The sequence below is a fragment of the Lemur catta genome, chromosome 17 (assembly GCF_020740605.2).
Source record: "Lemur catta isolate mLemCat1 chromosome 17, mLemCat1.pri, whole genome shotgun sequence".
Lineage (NCBI taxonomy): Eukaryota > Metazoa > Chordata > Mammalia > Primates > Lemuridae > Lemur > Lemur catta.
In genome coordinates, this window is record NC_059144.1 from 7213720 (window position 1) to 7230602 (window position 16883).

Below are 16883 nucleotides of genomic sequence, written 5' to 3' on the forward strand. Positions count from 1 at the left end.
CGTGCAAACGTGCCACTGCCACCTTCTCCTTCAGTCTCTCTTGGGCTTCTGGGACACCCCTCTTTCCTGGTTCTTGAGTTCCAGCTAATTTGGGGAGTGTAAATACTGTGTGTGTAGAGATTTTCAAGTGCACTTTGTTCAATCTGCCAAATTCTGAGAATATAGTTTTAATCATGCATGTGACATGAAGTGAATCACTCCCTTTACATTTTATAATTAATTTTTCAGATGTTATTATTGACGATATTTCTGACTTTGTGTACAACTTTGCAGATTTTGTTTTCATAATCTCAAGGGAGTAATTTACTTTTTACGTTATTTAGATTATAACGTGATTGTAGGTGATTTATTGTGGGCATGGGAAGAGTGGCAGTGCTGTGAGGTGGTCTTGGTCCTGCCTGCGGCCCCGTGACAAACCAGCCCTGCAGGAGGGCTGAGGGCCATGCATTGGTGCCCTGTCTGCTCTTTCACCTTCCTGTCTGATGAGACAGAAGTTAAAAAGTGGGTGTACACTGGGTGTGTTTTTACTATTGAAAATGTGTCAAGGTAGCAGGATGCTCTGAAACCGGGCTTCTGTGTTTCTGAACGTGGGACCCACGATGGTTTGGAGCAGCGATTGTCAGAAAGTGGCTTCCTTTGGCTGTCCGAGGACATACGCTGTTGGACCGTGAGGGTGGGTGGGCTCTCTTGGTGCTGCAGGTGCAAGTCACCCCAGGGGAAGGCTGGGTGGATGGCAGGGGCTGGCTGTGTTCCCTGGCAGGCTGGAGGCAGGCCTAAGGCCTGGTGCTGAGGGGTGGGATGGTGGGATGGGAGGTATAGAGCCCAGGGACATGTGGCACTCATTTCCAAATGTGAACTGCCTGGACCCTTTCCCTCCCCAGGAGAGGGTGGGTGGTGCCTTTAGGAGTTTCCTTGGGCCTCACTTGTTTGGATTTTGGCCTTAGGGGTCTTAAGACCCCTAATGACCTCAACTTCTTGGGGTCGGCCCAGGATTTAGGGAGAGGTGCTGGTGGGTGTGAGCCAGGTTGGCTAGAGACGACACCTTTCTCGTGGGTTCCTCTGTGGCCACCTGTGCCTTTGGCAGAGAGAGAGGACAGGAGCGTGAGTGCCTCCCAGGCCAAGTCCTGGGGGTGCTGTCGCCTGGCCAGGGAAGATCCCAGGGAGAGGACTGGGGAGGTGAGCTCGGGACTCCCTTGAGGCCAACCAGGAGGCAGGTTTACTCTCTGCACGGGAGCTGGGAGGGTCCTGGTCAGCAGCATCCAGCTCCTGCTCGTCCTGCATGGCGGCTTTTGGGGCCTTCATGGCACAGCCTCTTCTGCTTTGCTTGGGCCCCTCCATGCTGCCCCCAGCTCCTCCAGCTCCCAGTGCGCCCTGGCGTGCCCCCACTTCCTCAGCCCCCTCCTGGCACTGGTGTCCCTGACCGGTTGTCCTGCAGGTGCGTCCCCTAGAAGGTCTTCTGAGTTCTCCATGCACCCTTCCTGTCAAAGAACTTGGGTAGTTTTTGCTGTTCTGAGTGTCTGTCATGCCTGGCCTCAGCCAGCTCTCCTGTGTGGCTTGTTCATTCTTGTCTCTGGTGCCTGGAAACCAGCCTCCCTCCACCCCTCCAGCCTCTTCCACTCTTCCAGGCCCCTCCTTGGAAACTTCTCCCCAGCCCACTTGCTTGTGGCCACTCTTGCACCGCTGGGGTGGGCAGCTGGGCATGGCTCTAGGCTTGATGCCTTCTCTGCCACCACCTCTGAGTTATGTCACCTCCCTGGGCCCTTGGGGTGGAGGTGATGCTGGGGTGTGTGTATGTGACCTCGGGACAGTGTCTGGCACTGGACACGCCCCTGCCTGTGCTGGTGGATGTTAAAGCAGGCAGGCCCGGGGGTTGCTGGTCCACTGCCCACCTCCTTAATGCTGTGTGTCACCTACAGGGCTGATCATTCTGAAGTCTGTTGAGTTCCTTTCACTCAGGCTGTTAATAAGACTGCAATGTCAAACATGCTGGGGTTTGTTCTTTTCAAATGAAAATGACGATGACTTCCTCTTGCTGGGTGTCACCCAGTTTGGGCGGAGTTCACTCTGGAGGTGGGACTGTAACTCTTGACTCACGGAGCTGTCTGGCCTTCTCAGACACCTGCACCTGGAGAACGTCTCTAAGGACCTTCCAGAGAAGCTTCCAGTTTTGTTCCTCAATGGACGTACTGTCTCCTGAGTTTTGTCATGAGGCTTAATTAACTCATGTCTCTCTCTCTTTTCTTTCAGTCTGCAACTGTGTCTGATGGTGGTAAGTCACAATTTCTGATGTATATTTTTATTATTTTTAACAAAGTTTTCAAATTGTGAAAGTCTCTTTGTCCTTTGACATACTCAAAAACATGTTTTCTTTGCCTTTCCATGTCCCTTTGTGGGAGGGTTTTAGTTGCGGTGAATTTGGGGGGTGCTTCCTATCACCTCCTGGTGGCCTCAGCCTGTGTTGGGAAGCTGCTCACTACAGAGGAGTGTGGTGAGCCTGAGCACGCGTGTGCTAGAGCAGCGGTCCCCAACCTTTTTGGTACCAGGACGGGTTTCATGGAAGACAGTTTTTCCACAGACTGGGGGTGGGGTGGGGGGTTGTGGGGTGGACGTGGTGCGGAGCTCAGGAGGTGACGTGTGGCTGTTTCCTAAGAGGCCACGGACCCGTACTGGGCCATGGCCCAGGGCTTGGGAACTGCAGTGCTAGCACATCCGTGGTCGTCCGGGCGGGGGCACGTGCTTGGGCTGCTGTCCCTCCCATCGCATGCCTGAGTTGACAAGTTACAACGTGTGCTTGCTGTTCCCTTGTTGTATAACCAGCTTTTAAACCAGCAAGTTAAGACTTCAAAGAGCTTGCTGAATTTGGGCAATTCTGGAAATTTGTGTGAGACTCCGGGCTGCTAAGTTTCCTTTTCTTAGGAGAAGGATAGTAGGTGAATTCAGAGTATGGGATAAAGAGGAATCAAATTTTGTCTTTTAATAATTTTATGTGCAGGAATTCTTTGAAAGGGACTGATTGAAAAAGGAAATAGACAGAAATGTCTTACTTCACTGAAGATTTCTCTGATGTAATCCTTATCATTTTAGTTTGGTGATTTAAAAAAAAAAAAACTCTCCAAAATGATTTGGAGAGCCTCTTCCAAATATTCTTCATTTCTTACAATACTCATAAAAGTCCTTATGTTCACAAGTTTTGTTGTTGTGTTTTACGTGTTTTGTCCTTCTGTCTTTGGGAGTTGGGTCACACGGTGTCACACAGGCATCGGCCGTTTATTCTCATTCTCATGCTAGGGGGTCCGCAGTGAGGACAGTGACAGCGACAGCTGCCGAGCGATGACAGCGCCGTGTTGAGGCTGCCCTCTTTGATTGCAGGTTAAAGAGAGGCCAAGTGTAGTTTTCTTAAAACTTGCTGTCATCCCACAACTGCCAGTCTTGGTCCTGGGGCCCAAAAAGGGCTGCTGTCCCCTGCCAGGACGTGGAGCGCAAAGGCCAGGTGCGGAGGTGCTGCTAGGTGGCTCCGTGGGCAGCGTGAGAAGGAAAACCATGATGGACAAACAAGTTCGTACTGGAAAGGAAGCCTAAAGCTTGCATGTTTGGGATGTGTTTTCTTGAATAAAGGAATCGTATTTCCTAGTTTATGCACAGTGATAATCCTGTCACTTAATCAGTCTTAAGCTGAGAGTGGGAAAACTTCCTTGGTGACAAGAAACAGGACCTGTAACCAAGTCCAGGATAAAAGTGAATGGTTTTCATAACATTTTCTACTGTGTTCTGACTTCTCTTTTCTGGTAGAAGACATTCATTTCTGCAGGAAGTGTATAAATTTGAGAGGTTTATTTAATATGTTTAATCATATATAATAATCCTTACCTCTAGAAGTTTTCTTCTGTCAGCAGTAGGTTCAGGGAGTTTTATTATACAGTCCATTTTATAATTTTTAAAGACCTACGCTTCCCAAGTGTGGGAAGACCCTACTCTCAGCCCCGCCAGCTCTGTTGTCCCTTGAGGAAGTGGTGCTCTGGTTGGGTGGCTGGGTTCCCCTGCCCCTGGGGGGTTTCCGCCTCCTGGTCTCCTCTGCCCCCCACTTCAGACCGGGCCTGGGGCCAGGCCCCTGCAGCAGGAGGGGAGAGGAGGGGGAAGAGGCTGCTTCCCGAGTGCACCCTGAATTTCACGGCCTGTGCCAGTGTTTCATGTTATTTTTCCATTTTCAGTTTCTTTAGTGATCATAAGAGTAAAAAAAAAGTTGTATCATTTAATCTGCATGTTAATTCTAGGTCTGACCTCCAGGGTCACGTGGTAAGGCGACAGCAGAGCTGCCTTTTCCCTATCACTGCTGCTCTGTACGCACTCCCTGGGCTGTGCCGTCCGCCCGTCACACCGTTTTCCTTCTAGGGGAAAGATCGTAGATCTCCATCCGTTCCAGACCTCTCTCCATTCTTGGTGTGTTACATTCGCTTCATGGTGGCCGTGAACTTTTCTAGATTAAATCAGGTCCTTTTATGGTTCATAAGGGTGAAGTTTGGGTTTTGATGCTCATGTGTGAGATGTGCCTCCTCAAACCTTGTTACGTCGGCACATTAGCAATCTGATGGGGGAAAAAATAAAAAAATTTAAAAATTTAAAATTAATTCTAGGTCTGTATTATATCCTGCCATTGTTACAGATGGGGGCACCAAGTCAGAGTGGGAGAAACTGATCAAGGTCATATAGGTGCAGGTGGAGCGCTGGGGCTCAGGCCGGGGGGTCCCCCATCCTCCATGCTCTCTCCTGGAGAGCCCCACCCAGCACTGGACCCTCCCCTCCCAGCCCCTGCTGTCCCCTCCCATACTGGCTTCCAGGGATGCCCCCACCTCCGACAGAAAGAGGGGCCCTGCCCCCCACAACCCCGTGCTCTGCAGCGGTGACAGGAGCTTGCTGAGAGGGTCCTGATGGAAACTCGGGGTGTGTTTCCACACACAGGTATTTTCATAGTCTGTGGTCAGGGGTGGGTTCAGGCTCACCAAGGGGAGCCCGGGAACTCGAGCAGCGCACTGTTTCTATGGGGAAATGTGGGTTCCAGCAGGGACTTAGGAGTCGCTTGGATGGCAGGACAGCGCCCTGTGCCAGGTGACAGCTGTCCTTACCTAGTTATCCAGGCGAGTTTTGGTGATTAATAAATTGCTCACTTAGAAATATTTTTTGTTCAATTAACCATGCCAGTGACATAATTTGCTCTCATTTAACTGTTTTATTCTATGTCATGTGTTATATTTTTATTGTTTATGTTTTTACTGTGCAGTTTTGTGGCTTTGTTTTATAGAAGTTAGACAATGCTGTTTTTGTAATCTCTGTCAACTTGGAGTGTGATTTTTCACTTTCTCAGGAGGGAACAGGCCTATGGTGTCTGCCCCCTCCTAGCCAAAGACCACCCTAGGAGAGAAGGGTCAGCAGATGGTCTCTGCAGAGGGTAGCGAGGGCCTGAGGGGGAGGGATGGGGAGCAGGTGCTGGCTAGAGGGAAGGAAGACTGTCCGGTGTTGTAACTGCCCGTGGGACATCATCCAAACAAATCACACCAAAGTGGGAGGGCCATCTGGGGGAGAGCGTAAATCACTAAGAAATAGGTAAAAGTAAGACCCTTCTAATTGTTGATGGAGGAAGAACCTTCTGATTTCCTGATTCTGGGTTTTTGTACAGTGCAACTGGGTTATTACAAAAGCTTATTCTCATAATGTTTTTCACTGTTAAAGCTCTTTGCCAAGAGCTTTGCCAGGACTCATACCTCGAAAGGGTAGGATATTTTCTGCAGTGGCTGGGTGTGCTTTGGAGGTTGAGAAGCTGAGACTGCCGTGGAGCACACCCTGGCAGTGCCTCCTCAGGCAGGTGTGGGTCTGTAATCACCAGGGCATCAGTAGGTGAGTGTGACTCTGGCTTTGGAGCCCATGGCCTGTCCAAATGGCACCTCACTCTGGCCACTCCGTGAATACTCCAGCCTCGCCAGCCTCACTCCACGCAGGCTGGTCCCAGGTCCCCCATCCCTGTGTCCCTGTGTCCTGCATAGGTTGGATGACTCGGCTCTGCCCCAAGCATACCATCCACTCACATGGCCTGTCCACTCGTCCCTCCTTATAGACCTATGTCTTGTCACCGTCCCTGTGGCTGCCTGTCTCTCCCCCTCCTTTTACCTAAACACCTGCCCCACGGCAGCAGCAGTCATCTGCCTGGCACCTGGACTGGGCCCCTCCACTGGCTCAGAGCTGCTGGGTGCCGTCCCCCACCCCTGCCCCCCGCCCTGGTCTCTGGTGGCCCCTTAGGCACACTCGGTGTTGCAGAGGCTCACACCATGCTGTTCCTGCTTTCCCATCCTGACCACCTGCCCTCGTTCTTAGTGGCCACTGTCAATTTCCTGCCAGTGCTACGGACAGCATTCCATCATTTTATCCTTATTTATTTATTTCAATGGATGTTGGGGCACAAGTGCAGTTTTGTTACACGGACATATTGCACAGTGGTGAAGTCTAGGCTTTAGTGTTCCCATCACCCAAATAGTGCACATTGTACCCAACAGGTAACTTTTCATCCCTCACCAGCCTCCCACCTTTGGAGTCTCCCATGTTTGCTCTTCTGCTCTGTGTGACTGCGTACACCGTTAGTTAGCTTCCCATTGTAAGCGAGAACATGCGGTATTTGTTTTTTTGTTCCTGAGTTACCTTACTTAGGATAATGGCCTCCAGTTCCATCCAGGTTGCTTCAAAAGACATGATTTCATTGTGTTTATGGCTGAGTAGTAGTCTATGGTGTATATACACCACATTTTCTTTATCCATTCATCAGACGGTTAGCTGCATTTTGATTATTGATCTGTATCATTGCTTTTGTTTACCCCCCTTCCCCTGAAAGTGACCTCCACGTGGCATTCAGGGATGTCTGCGGTGCTGAGTGCAGCGGCTGGCACAGGGACTGTTTGTTGAGCGAATGATTGAACTGTAGCACATATGATAGTCAGCAGACATCAGCCCGAGTGTCAGAGTGAGACTTGGGTTAGGACAGTGGCTTTCAGCGTTTTTTCTGTTTGGTAGTGAAACCTCAGAAAGCAGACAATCTTAGCAGGATCCTGTTAGGAAGAGTGCAAAGGCAGAAATGCCTGGTGACATCTGTGGAGAAAGCTCCCATGCTGCCCTGCCACCGGCCAGAGTCCCTTGGCTGACTTCATCCCAGGCTCTGCCTGGCCACAGGTGAAGATGTGGGTCCCACCCTTAACCCCAGCTCACAGGCTGACCTCTGGGGCAAGTCGTTTCTCTCCCTTAGTCTCAGTCTTTGTCTTTGCTCCAGGCCTTGGGGATGCTTCCGGCTTGGGAAGCACTTACTGACAGCTGCCTGATGGGGCGGGTCACTCACACTGCCAGATTAATTCAGGGGGACTTAAACTACGTCCATCTTTAAAATATAAAGTATTACAATAGTTACTATTTTTGACAAATGAATTTGTATTCTATAAAATTATGAAAGGGAACAGGAAATGTAAAAAGCTTAAGAGCAGTACCATGGGTATTTATATAGAATTATTTGGTAAATTCACATTTTCCTCATCAGAAAAATAATGTAGCCTAATTGCACATTTTTCCAAAATGTTTGCTAAATAGCAGAAACAGAATGTTAATTTGCAGTGTGCTATGTGAGAGTAGTTGTTTTAACCAGAACTCTTTACTTTGATATATCACATTCTTTATGGTTTGCTTTTGGAATTGAAAATTATGTCCAGAATAACACAGTGTATTTATAGGGTATGGAATATTAGTATTTGTAAACATGAGTCAGACTGTAGATTTTTGGTTTTGGAAACATGGAGACTTGATTTCTTCCAAGATGTCTTCGAATGTTATTTCTTTCCAGTTCTACAAGATATTTGGAGAGAGTTTTTTTTAGTAATTATTTATATTATCAAGATTTTTTTCAAGCAAACAGAAAGAAGTTCAAAAGTCATAAAAGCAGCCTGGCGCGGTGGCTCACACCTGTAATCCTAGCACTCTGGGAGGCCGAGGCGGGCAGATCGCTCAAGGTCAGGAGTTCGAGACCAGCCTGAGCAAGAGCGAGACTCCGTCTCTACTTAAAAAATAGAAAGAAATTATATGGACAACTAAATATATATATATATATATATATATATATGTATGTGTGTGTGTGTGTGTGTGTATATATATATATAAAGTTAGCTGGGCATGGTGGCGCATGCCTGTAGTCCCAGCTACTAGGGAGGCTGAGGCAGGAGGATCACTTGAGCTCAGGAGTTTGAGGTTGCTGTGAGCTAGGCTGACGCCACGGCACTCTAGCCTGGGCAACAGAGTGAGACTCTGTCTCAATAAATAAATAAATAAATAAATAAATAAATAAATAAATAAATAAATAAATAAATAAATAAATAAATAAATAAATAAAAAAAGTCATAAAAGCAATGACCACATACCTAACGTCTAGGATTAACACATGCTAACACTTGGGATGTTTGCTTGAGAATTTATTCTAAAGCGTTAGAGTGACACTGGAAGTCCCTGTGCCTCTCTCCTGCAGTCCTTCCTCCTCCTCCTCCCCAGAGGCTATACCTGGAGCAGGTGTGACGCCTTCCCACTCTAAGGGAATTTTATTGGTTTGATTCTTGGGGAAAAAACAAAAGAAAAACCTCTCTCATGAAAGCTTAGGTGTGAGAAACAGTGCCAGTACTGTTTAGTGATCCAGGGTTACCATCAGAGGGCATGACCTTGAGGGGGGACGTGAGGGCCACTCCTGTTTCTGCTTCTCAGTCTGGGAGCTGGTTACGGGGCTTGTTCCCTTGTGGACACCCATCGAGGGCCACTTAGGATTTGTGCACTTTTCTGTATGTGTTATAGTTTAATAGTTTACTGCAATAACTAATATTGTTTTAAACTTATGAAAGTTTACTTTTGGGCTTTCAGAGTGTTCTGAAAACTAACAGACTCACCCTCACAATATGTATAAAGTTGCTGGAAGAAAGTGTTATGTAGATTGGGTTGAAAATCTGATGGGCCAAAGTAATTTAAGGAAAAGGTCTTAGACCTAGATCCTGAGCTTGGGGAGGGTTCAGACTCTCCCTAACGGCTTTCCCTGAGTAGCTTTGGTGACATTTGGGAAATGCTCCACCCCAGCTAGATAAGCTGCAGGAAGGTGTCCCCTCTGGTGGTACCACTTAAAAGAAAGCTTTGAAGACTTTGCTCTATTGTTGGTTTTCAGCAATCTGATTATGGTGAGACTTGGGTTGGTTTTGTCTGCTATTCTGTTTGGGATTTGTCAAGGTTCAGATACTTTCTCATTGCTTCCTACCTTCCAGACGCTAATTACATGTCAGACCACTTGACTGTTCCTGCAGGTCATGGAGGCTCTTTCATTTTCAGTCTTATTTTTTCTCTCTATACTTCATGTTTCATAGTGGTTTTGCTCTAAGTTTATTCTGTAGTGTCAAATATGCTTGTAATTTCATCTTGTGAATGCTTCATTACAAAGACGGTTTTTCATATGCAGCAATTCCTCTGTCCTTTCATTTCTCTCTACAGAGTATCTGCGAGCTTTCCTTTGCACAGTGAGCATGTGTGTTCTATGTATAAGACATGCAGAGTCCTAGACACATCGTCCAGCCCTTTACTAACTGGTTTTTTATGGGTCACGTTTTCTGCATCTTGTCTAGTCATTTTTGACTGGGGGCTGGGTCGCCCTCCTTCAGAGAGCACAGAGGTTGGTTTGGTGGCAGTGAAACTGCTTTGGGGTTGGCTTGATCCCTTCAGGGTTTTTTTTAGGCCTTTTTAATTTTTTACAGCAAATCTAAAGTAGCTGTTACTCTGGGGCTACCTCAGCCCCATTACTTAAGCCCAGTACCTATGGGGCCTCCTTTGAAGGCTGAGTACTCAACAGGCACTGGCTGGAATCAGACACCTCACAGCCCTGTGTGGGAGGGCAGTTGCTGGCCTGCAGCTCCTGGCTGTTCTCTGCCCTGCCCCACGGGGTCTCACCCTGTTTCAGGCACCACTTAGAATTCAATCGGGACCCCAGGCTCCTGCGAGTTCCTGGAGCCCTTTGTCCACTAGGACATTCCAGCCACCCTGGCCTTCCCTGGTTCTGATCTCTGTCTCTTCAGCTTGGGAAGAGCCGTAATCCGCTGTGGCTCCCAAAGTGCCTCCTGGCAGACAGTGGGGCTGTCACAGGACCCAGCTCCCTGATCTCCTCTCCATCAGCAGTCACAGTCTTGTGCTCACTGTGGCCCAACATTTGAGAACCGTTGCTTGCACATTTTGTCTAGTTTTCTAGTTTTATGTGGCAGGAGGGGAAGTCCAGTCCTAGATACTCCCTCAGGGCCAGACAGAACTCTGTGACATAATTTCTTTTCACTCTGTTTTTAAGATATGGTCTGTAAAATTCATAACAAAATCCAGGTCATGACAGTTTCTTGAATAATGAGCCTCAGTGATTTCCCATTACCTTTATCCAAAGGTAATTTCCCATTACCTTTATCCAAAAGGTCCCCTTACAACCCAGAGAGAGTGGGTTCTCATCCCCTGGGCCCCGTGGGGTAGCCATTGCCTGGCACAGTGTTGGGTGCGGAACGCAGTGAGCGAGCGAACAGGGACTTCATTCTGCATTCTCATGAGCTTTGATTACCTTCACATGCCTGTAACATTCTGGTAGACTTTATAAAGCATTCGGTTATAAAAAGTCAGAGCATCAGAATGAAGCAGTGAGATGAAATATTGGAGTATTTCCCTAAATATAGCAGGAGTTGATCTGTGGTCATCACGTGTCACACTGAGCCCTGCCTTCTGGTGTTAGGGGACGCCCAGCCTGGCCAGTCCTCTGCAGCACCGGCCCTGCTTTCCCCAGGAAACACTGCAGAGCCTCGGCAAGGCCCTTCTGCTGATGGAGAAAATTTGGGGTAGGGACTCCTGGCTTGCCTGGCACCACGCAGAGAGGCACCAGGCATAGGCATGTGGTACTCAGTGGGTCTCCCGACACTGGCGAGAGGGTGGCTGGTATGGGCGGGGGCAGGGGCACTCCCTGGGCAGCATGTGCCAGTTGCTCCACGTTTCAATGCGTTCAGTCCCCACTGCAGCCCTATCAGGTGGGTGCCACGTGTGTCCTGTCTACATTAGAGCCATGGCCCTGGAGGGCAGGCTGCCTGCGAGGCCAGGCGGTTGTCGGCAGGGCCTGCATTCTGAGCTTGTGGCTGACACCAGCTGTGCGCTTGCCCACTGCATGGCATGCTGGTGTTACCACCACTGTTTGCGCAAAGTTCTCTTTGGGTGTGGCTCCTAGAAACGCAGGGACCTGGACAGGGCCGTGGCGCAGAGCTCGGTTAGCCGAGGCCCATCCCTGGTTTCGGGTGTGTACTTTAGGTCAGCTGCATCGGCCTGTCCTGGTGTTTGTGCCTTGTCCACTGGGGCTCTACCTCCTGGGGTTTGAACAGTGTTCCTCACGTCAGGAAGGGGTTGCAGTTCTTGGGTGAATGAGTCTTCTGTGAACAGCGGCGGTCAGGGTGAGGCTCTGAGAGTTGGTCATAAACCTGACAGCTAATATCTGTGGTGGTCATTTGTTATGGTTCTGTGGTCACGAAAAGCTTTTATATAAATGTTTTCAAATGTCAAGAGCAGCCAGATCTGAGAATCCTGACATCATTTACTGTTTTCCTGGCTTAGAAAGGCCTCCTTTTGACTTAGTTCACATTAATCAAGCTCAAGTTGCTCACACCATTGGAGGTTTCTCTTGGAGAGCGCTGGGGAAACAGCTGGGGTTAGGGAGGAAGGTGCCCATCCCAGGCTGGACCTAGCCTGGCTCCGTGTGTGTCCTGCTTGTGGCTGGGAAACAGCAGGTGCAGAGACAGGCCTCTGCCCAGGCCACAGGGCACCAGTGGCCCTTCTTGCCAGCTTCGCTCTGAACTTGGTCTCTCCATCTTCAGGCGACTGCCCTTCCCTGGCATTTCATCCGGGACTTGTTCAATGAATCTTTTTTGTTTTGGTCATTTTTCCAGGTGCTGGGGTAGAAACAAGAGCACAAATGCACAGCCCCTGCCCTGCCCTCTGCTCAGTCACCTGGGCATGTCCAGCACAGCAGGTGCCATCTGTGTCACAGGACAGCCTTCCGCATGTGACAGCCCTTTATTCTTTTCCAGTGACAAGTCCCCTAAAATTGAATCTTGACCAATTTGAATATATGAAATGCAAATAACAAATCTGGAAAGTAATGTAGATAACAAATGTCTGGTTAGAATACTTAATTTGTTCCATATATTATATTTAAATAAATGTTGCTAATTTTAAAAGGTGGTTCTTCTCACATTTCCTGATACTGTTTTATTCGAATGCATTTTTGTTAACAACTGTTTTTCAAGTATTGAAAACTTTCTATTGAAGAATGACTTACACACTGAAAAGTACATACATACATCATCAATGAACAGTTTGAGGGGTTTTCACAAAATGAACACACCTGTGGTATCAGCGCCCAGCCCAAGAAATAAAATGTCACCAGCACCCAGAAGCCCTGTGGGCCCCCTCAGTCGCCACCCCCACAGGGGACCACTCACCTGACTGCTGACACATTGGTTAGTTTTGCGTGTTTTAAACTTATACAAAAAGACTCATGCAGAGTGTACGATTTAGTGCCAGGCTTCTTTCGTGTCATGTTAGGCTTGTGAGTTCTGTACCTGGGCGTGCGCTGGTAGCAGTTTACTCTCCTAGCTGTGTCTTCTCTGTTGCGTGAACAAGGCGCTGTCTTTCCATTCTGCTCTCGATGGCTTCTGAGTTGGTTTTAACTTCTGGCCATTACAAATATACAACATGCTGTGCAGGTCTTGGGTGGACATCTGCATACATTTCTGCTGTGATAGGTTGGGCCATGGGTTGGTATATATTCAGCTGTAGTAAATACTGCCAGTTTTCCAAAACAATTTTACAGCGTACACACTGACCATCCGTGTGTGAGAATTCTGGGTATTCTACATCCTCGCAACACTGTATTGTCTGTTTTCATTTTACCCGTTCAAATACATATATGGGGCATTGGATTGTAGTTTCAGTTTGCAGTCCCCTGATGATTAGTGAATTGAGCACTTTTTCAAGTATTTTTGGCCATTTGAATATCTTCTTTTATGAAGTGTCTGTTTGAGACTTTTGCTTATTTTTCTATTAGGTTGTCTGCTTTTCCTTATTGATTTATAGAAAAATTTAAAAATATATTCTGGAAATGATTTTATGTTGGATTTATGTACAGTTGTCCCTCAGTATCTGCAGGGGATTTATTCTAGGAATCCCCTAGATTGTGGTCTGGGGATGCTTGAGTCCCTGATATAAAATGGTATAGTATCTGCATGTAACCTCCCATATACTTCAAAGCATCTCTAGATTACTTATAATACCTAATATAATGTACTAATGAATGCCACATGAAATCCACAGTTGGTTGAGTCTGTGAATGTGGGGTCCGTGGATATGGAGAGCTGGCTCGATGTGGACATACCCTGTATTTTGGATTTCTGTATTTATGTTGGATGTATGTATGCAGGTAAGCTCTGCTATAGCTGTTCACTCTCTTAGTGCTGTCTCTTGATGACCAGAAGTTCTTAATATAATCCAGTTTGTCACTTTCCCTTTAGGGCAATGCTTTTTATGTCCTTTTAGAGCAGGCTTTGCCCTTCCCAACACCATGAAAGTAAAACCATTATTGATTTATCTTTCACATTTAATTCTCTGATCCATCTAGAATTGATTTGTTGTGTATGGTGTGAGGTAGGGGTAAGATTCATTATTTTGCCATGTGGTAAACAGCTGTCTCAGCTTCATTTAATGAAAAGTTGATCCTTCTACATAACTTGAAGCCACACCTTTATCAGGTAATCATATATTGTGGTCTGTCTCGGGCCTCTGTGTTCTCTTCCACTGGCCTCTATGTCTGTCCCTGGATCAGGACTCCATGCCATAATCACTGTCACTTTGTCGTGCGTTTGGACATTTGGTGGTAGAGTGCTCGCTGCGCTTGTCTTCAAGATTGCCTTGCTTATTCCTGGCCCTTGCATTTCCTTATACATTTTGGATCCGATTTTTAAGTCCCTGGCAGCTGTCCAGAGCCCTCTTTGCGTCTGTCTGAGCTGGTTGAGATATAACACTTTAGGAATCTGCATATGATGCTTTTGTTGGAATGTTATCACAAGCCACACACAGCCATCAACATTCAGACAATTGGGTTTTTAAAATTGTGATTGTACATATGTGATCTTCATTGTGTAGTCACTGACTGTCTTGCTCTCAAAGTCTTGAGTCCGTTTTCCCAGGGATAGATACTAAATTTGTGTTGGTTTGCCATTTAAAAAACTTTCTCCTAAATGAATGACCTCTGTAAGTATCTAAAACCAGTGTTAATTGAGATTATTTCAGGCTACCGTGTCACTCTCAGATAGACTCTGTTGTTCAAAAGCAGGTGAGGGAGAAGCTGTCACGTAGCAGACTCTACAGGGACTCAGGTATGAAGGGCTGGTCCCATCGAGCGAAGCCTGTAGAAAGACCACGTGTGCCTCTGGGCAACCGGGCACGGCATGATGGGACACAGCGGGGGCTGTGGCAGAAGAGTGAGGAGCTGTGTAAGTGTGTGGTGTGGCAGGGCCCAGTCCAGCCCCATGGTCAGGATGGCCGAGCAGAGCTGAGGCCTGGAAGGTGAGTTAAGCTTAACCTCACTGTGAGTTTGGGGAGAGACAGGAAAAAGCTGAGATGGCAGCAGGGGTCAGGGAAACAGAGAGAGAGAGTTGCTGTGTGTCTGTGTGTCCGTGGAGAGCAGCTGGGGTGAGGCGAGAGAGGCCCCAAGACTGATGGGGGATGATAATGGTGTCTTTGAGCTGGGAAACGCTAGGGTGGGAGAAACATAACAAGGAAATAAGAACATTTAATGTCTTGGCAAACTTGAGTAATTAGAGATCACACAGATAGGTGGGTCCAAACCTCTGAGCTACATGGGAAACCAGACAGCTGGAGATGCTGCTTTAAGAGGCAACAGGACAGGGAGTGAGCGCACACGCTGGAGGCACACGGCTGGGGGAGAACCCAGCAGCTGTGACCTGCCATGTGCCTCCCTTCTGTCCTTTATAAAATGGGGATAATAATAGGACCCATCTTAGAGGGACTTAGAACAATACCTGGTACATACTAAGGAGCTATATATGGTAGCGGCCTTTATTAGTATTACTAATGTTGTCTTAATTGCATTTCCAATGTAATTGACCACTGGAGGTGAATAAAATTACCTACAGGGCCTGGATAGAGAAAAGAGCCCAGGACAGGTGCTGAAGGAGGTTACAAGGCCAAGAGAAGAGAAAGAGCATCAAAGGAGAAAAACTCTCCATTTAGATTGTAAATAATCCAATTTTAAAACAAGCAACATTAGGCCGGGCGTGGTGATGTGTGCCTGTAGTCCCAGTTGCTCTAGAGGCTGAGGCGGGAGGATCACTTAAGCTCATGAGTTCAAGACCAGCTTGAGCAATACAGTAAGACTCTTGTCTCTAAAAAGAAAAAAACAATAACAACAACCAAAAAAAGCCAAGCGACATAAGATTAAAAATAATTAAATGAAAGAAGATATAACAGGCAATATTAAGAAAAAAGAGTTAATATCAGACAAATTGAAAAAGCAGTAAAAACAGTAAAAAGAGGGCAGAGTGCACCAAAAGTAGCGTCATATGTATAAAGCAGAATTTGATGGAACTATAATAAAAGTGGATAAGTACTCCAGGGAAGATTATAATAGACCTTTTTCAGAAACTGAGAAATCAAGCCAATTAAAACAATAATAAGATTACAAAGTATTTGAATCATAAAATGAACACATTAAATCTAGTGGATACATAGAGAACTTTACACCCAGTAGAGAATACACTTTTCCAAAGATGCTGGAACATTTACCAATGTTATGAAGTATTCCATGCCACAAATGCAGTTGCTACAAATTAAAAACAATATTTATACCATACAGCTCATATCTACTGATAGCAGTAGATGTAATTAAATTAAAGTCAATCACAAAAAGATAACAAAAGGAGCCAGGTGCAGTGGCTCACCTGTAATCCCAGTGACGTGGGAGTATCATTTGAGCCCAGGAATTTGAGGCTGCAGTGAGCTATGATTGTGCCACTGCTCTCTAGCCTGGGCAGCAGAGCAAGACCCTGTCTCTAAAAAAAAAAAAAAAAAAAGAGGAAGAAGAAGAAGCAAGTTCACAAAAAAGAGTCCATACAATTGAAAGTTTAAAATCATACTTCTAGATAATCCATGGGTCAAGGAGAAAATTAAAAGGGAAATTCTAATACAGTTTAGAACTGTTTATAATTATAGTACTATCAACACCAGTGGAATATAGCCAAAGTGGTTTTCAGATAAAAATTTGTAGCATTAAATGTATATATTAGAAAAAGTTTGAAAATATAGGAAATAAGCTTTCAACATAAGAAAGTAAGGAATAAAAGAACAAAACAAATGCAAATTAAGATTAAGGAAATAATAAGGATAAAAGCAAAAATTAATAAAATGGAAAACAAAACAAACAGTATATAATCAATTAATAAAATAAAAGATAAGTCTTTGGCAAGTATGATCAAGAGGGAAAAGACAAAGGTAACATCAGTACTGAAAAAAGGGTCTTATGTACAGTCAGAGAATAAGAATTAAATCTGTAAGAACTGTGAATAACTTAATATATACCTTTTAGGCAAGTTTTGGAAAAATATAAATATCAAAGTTGACTTAAGAAGTAGAAACTTTGATTAGATAAATCTGCGTAGGCAAAAATGATTTGGAAGTCAAAGATCTATCCCCCAAAAGGTACCATGTCCAAACCAATTTATAAGTGAGTGTATTGGCCAGCTTAGGTTCAT

At 46.2% G+C, this 16883-nt stretch overlaps 1 protein-coding gene and 1 non-coding gene across 4 annotated transcripts in view; both read left to right on the plus strand.

The window, feature by feature from the left end:
• Window positions 1-16883, plus strand: part of RGS12 (regulator of G protein signaling 12) — a 139391-nt gene that overhangs the window by 85596 nt on the left and 36912 nt on the right. For all 3 annotated transcript variants that reach the window (XM_045528224.1, XM_045528225.1, XM_045528226.1), the window contains one exon: window positions 2248-2269. In XM_045528224.1, the coding sequence (XP_045384180.1) occupies window positions 2248-2269 (22 nt within the window). The remainder of the gene's footprint in view (window positions 1-2247; window positions 2270-16883) is intronic.
• On the plus strand, window positions 4489-4588 carry LOC123622975. The gene has a single exon (XR_006729707.1). It is a non-coding gene; the product is annotated as a small nucleolar RNA U13 (small nucleolar RNA).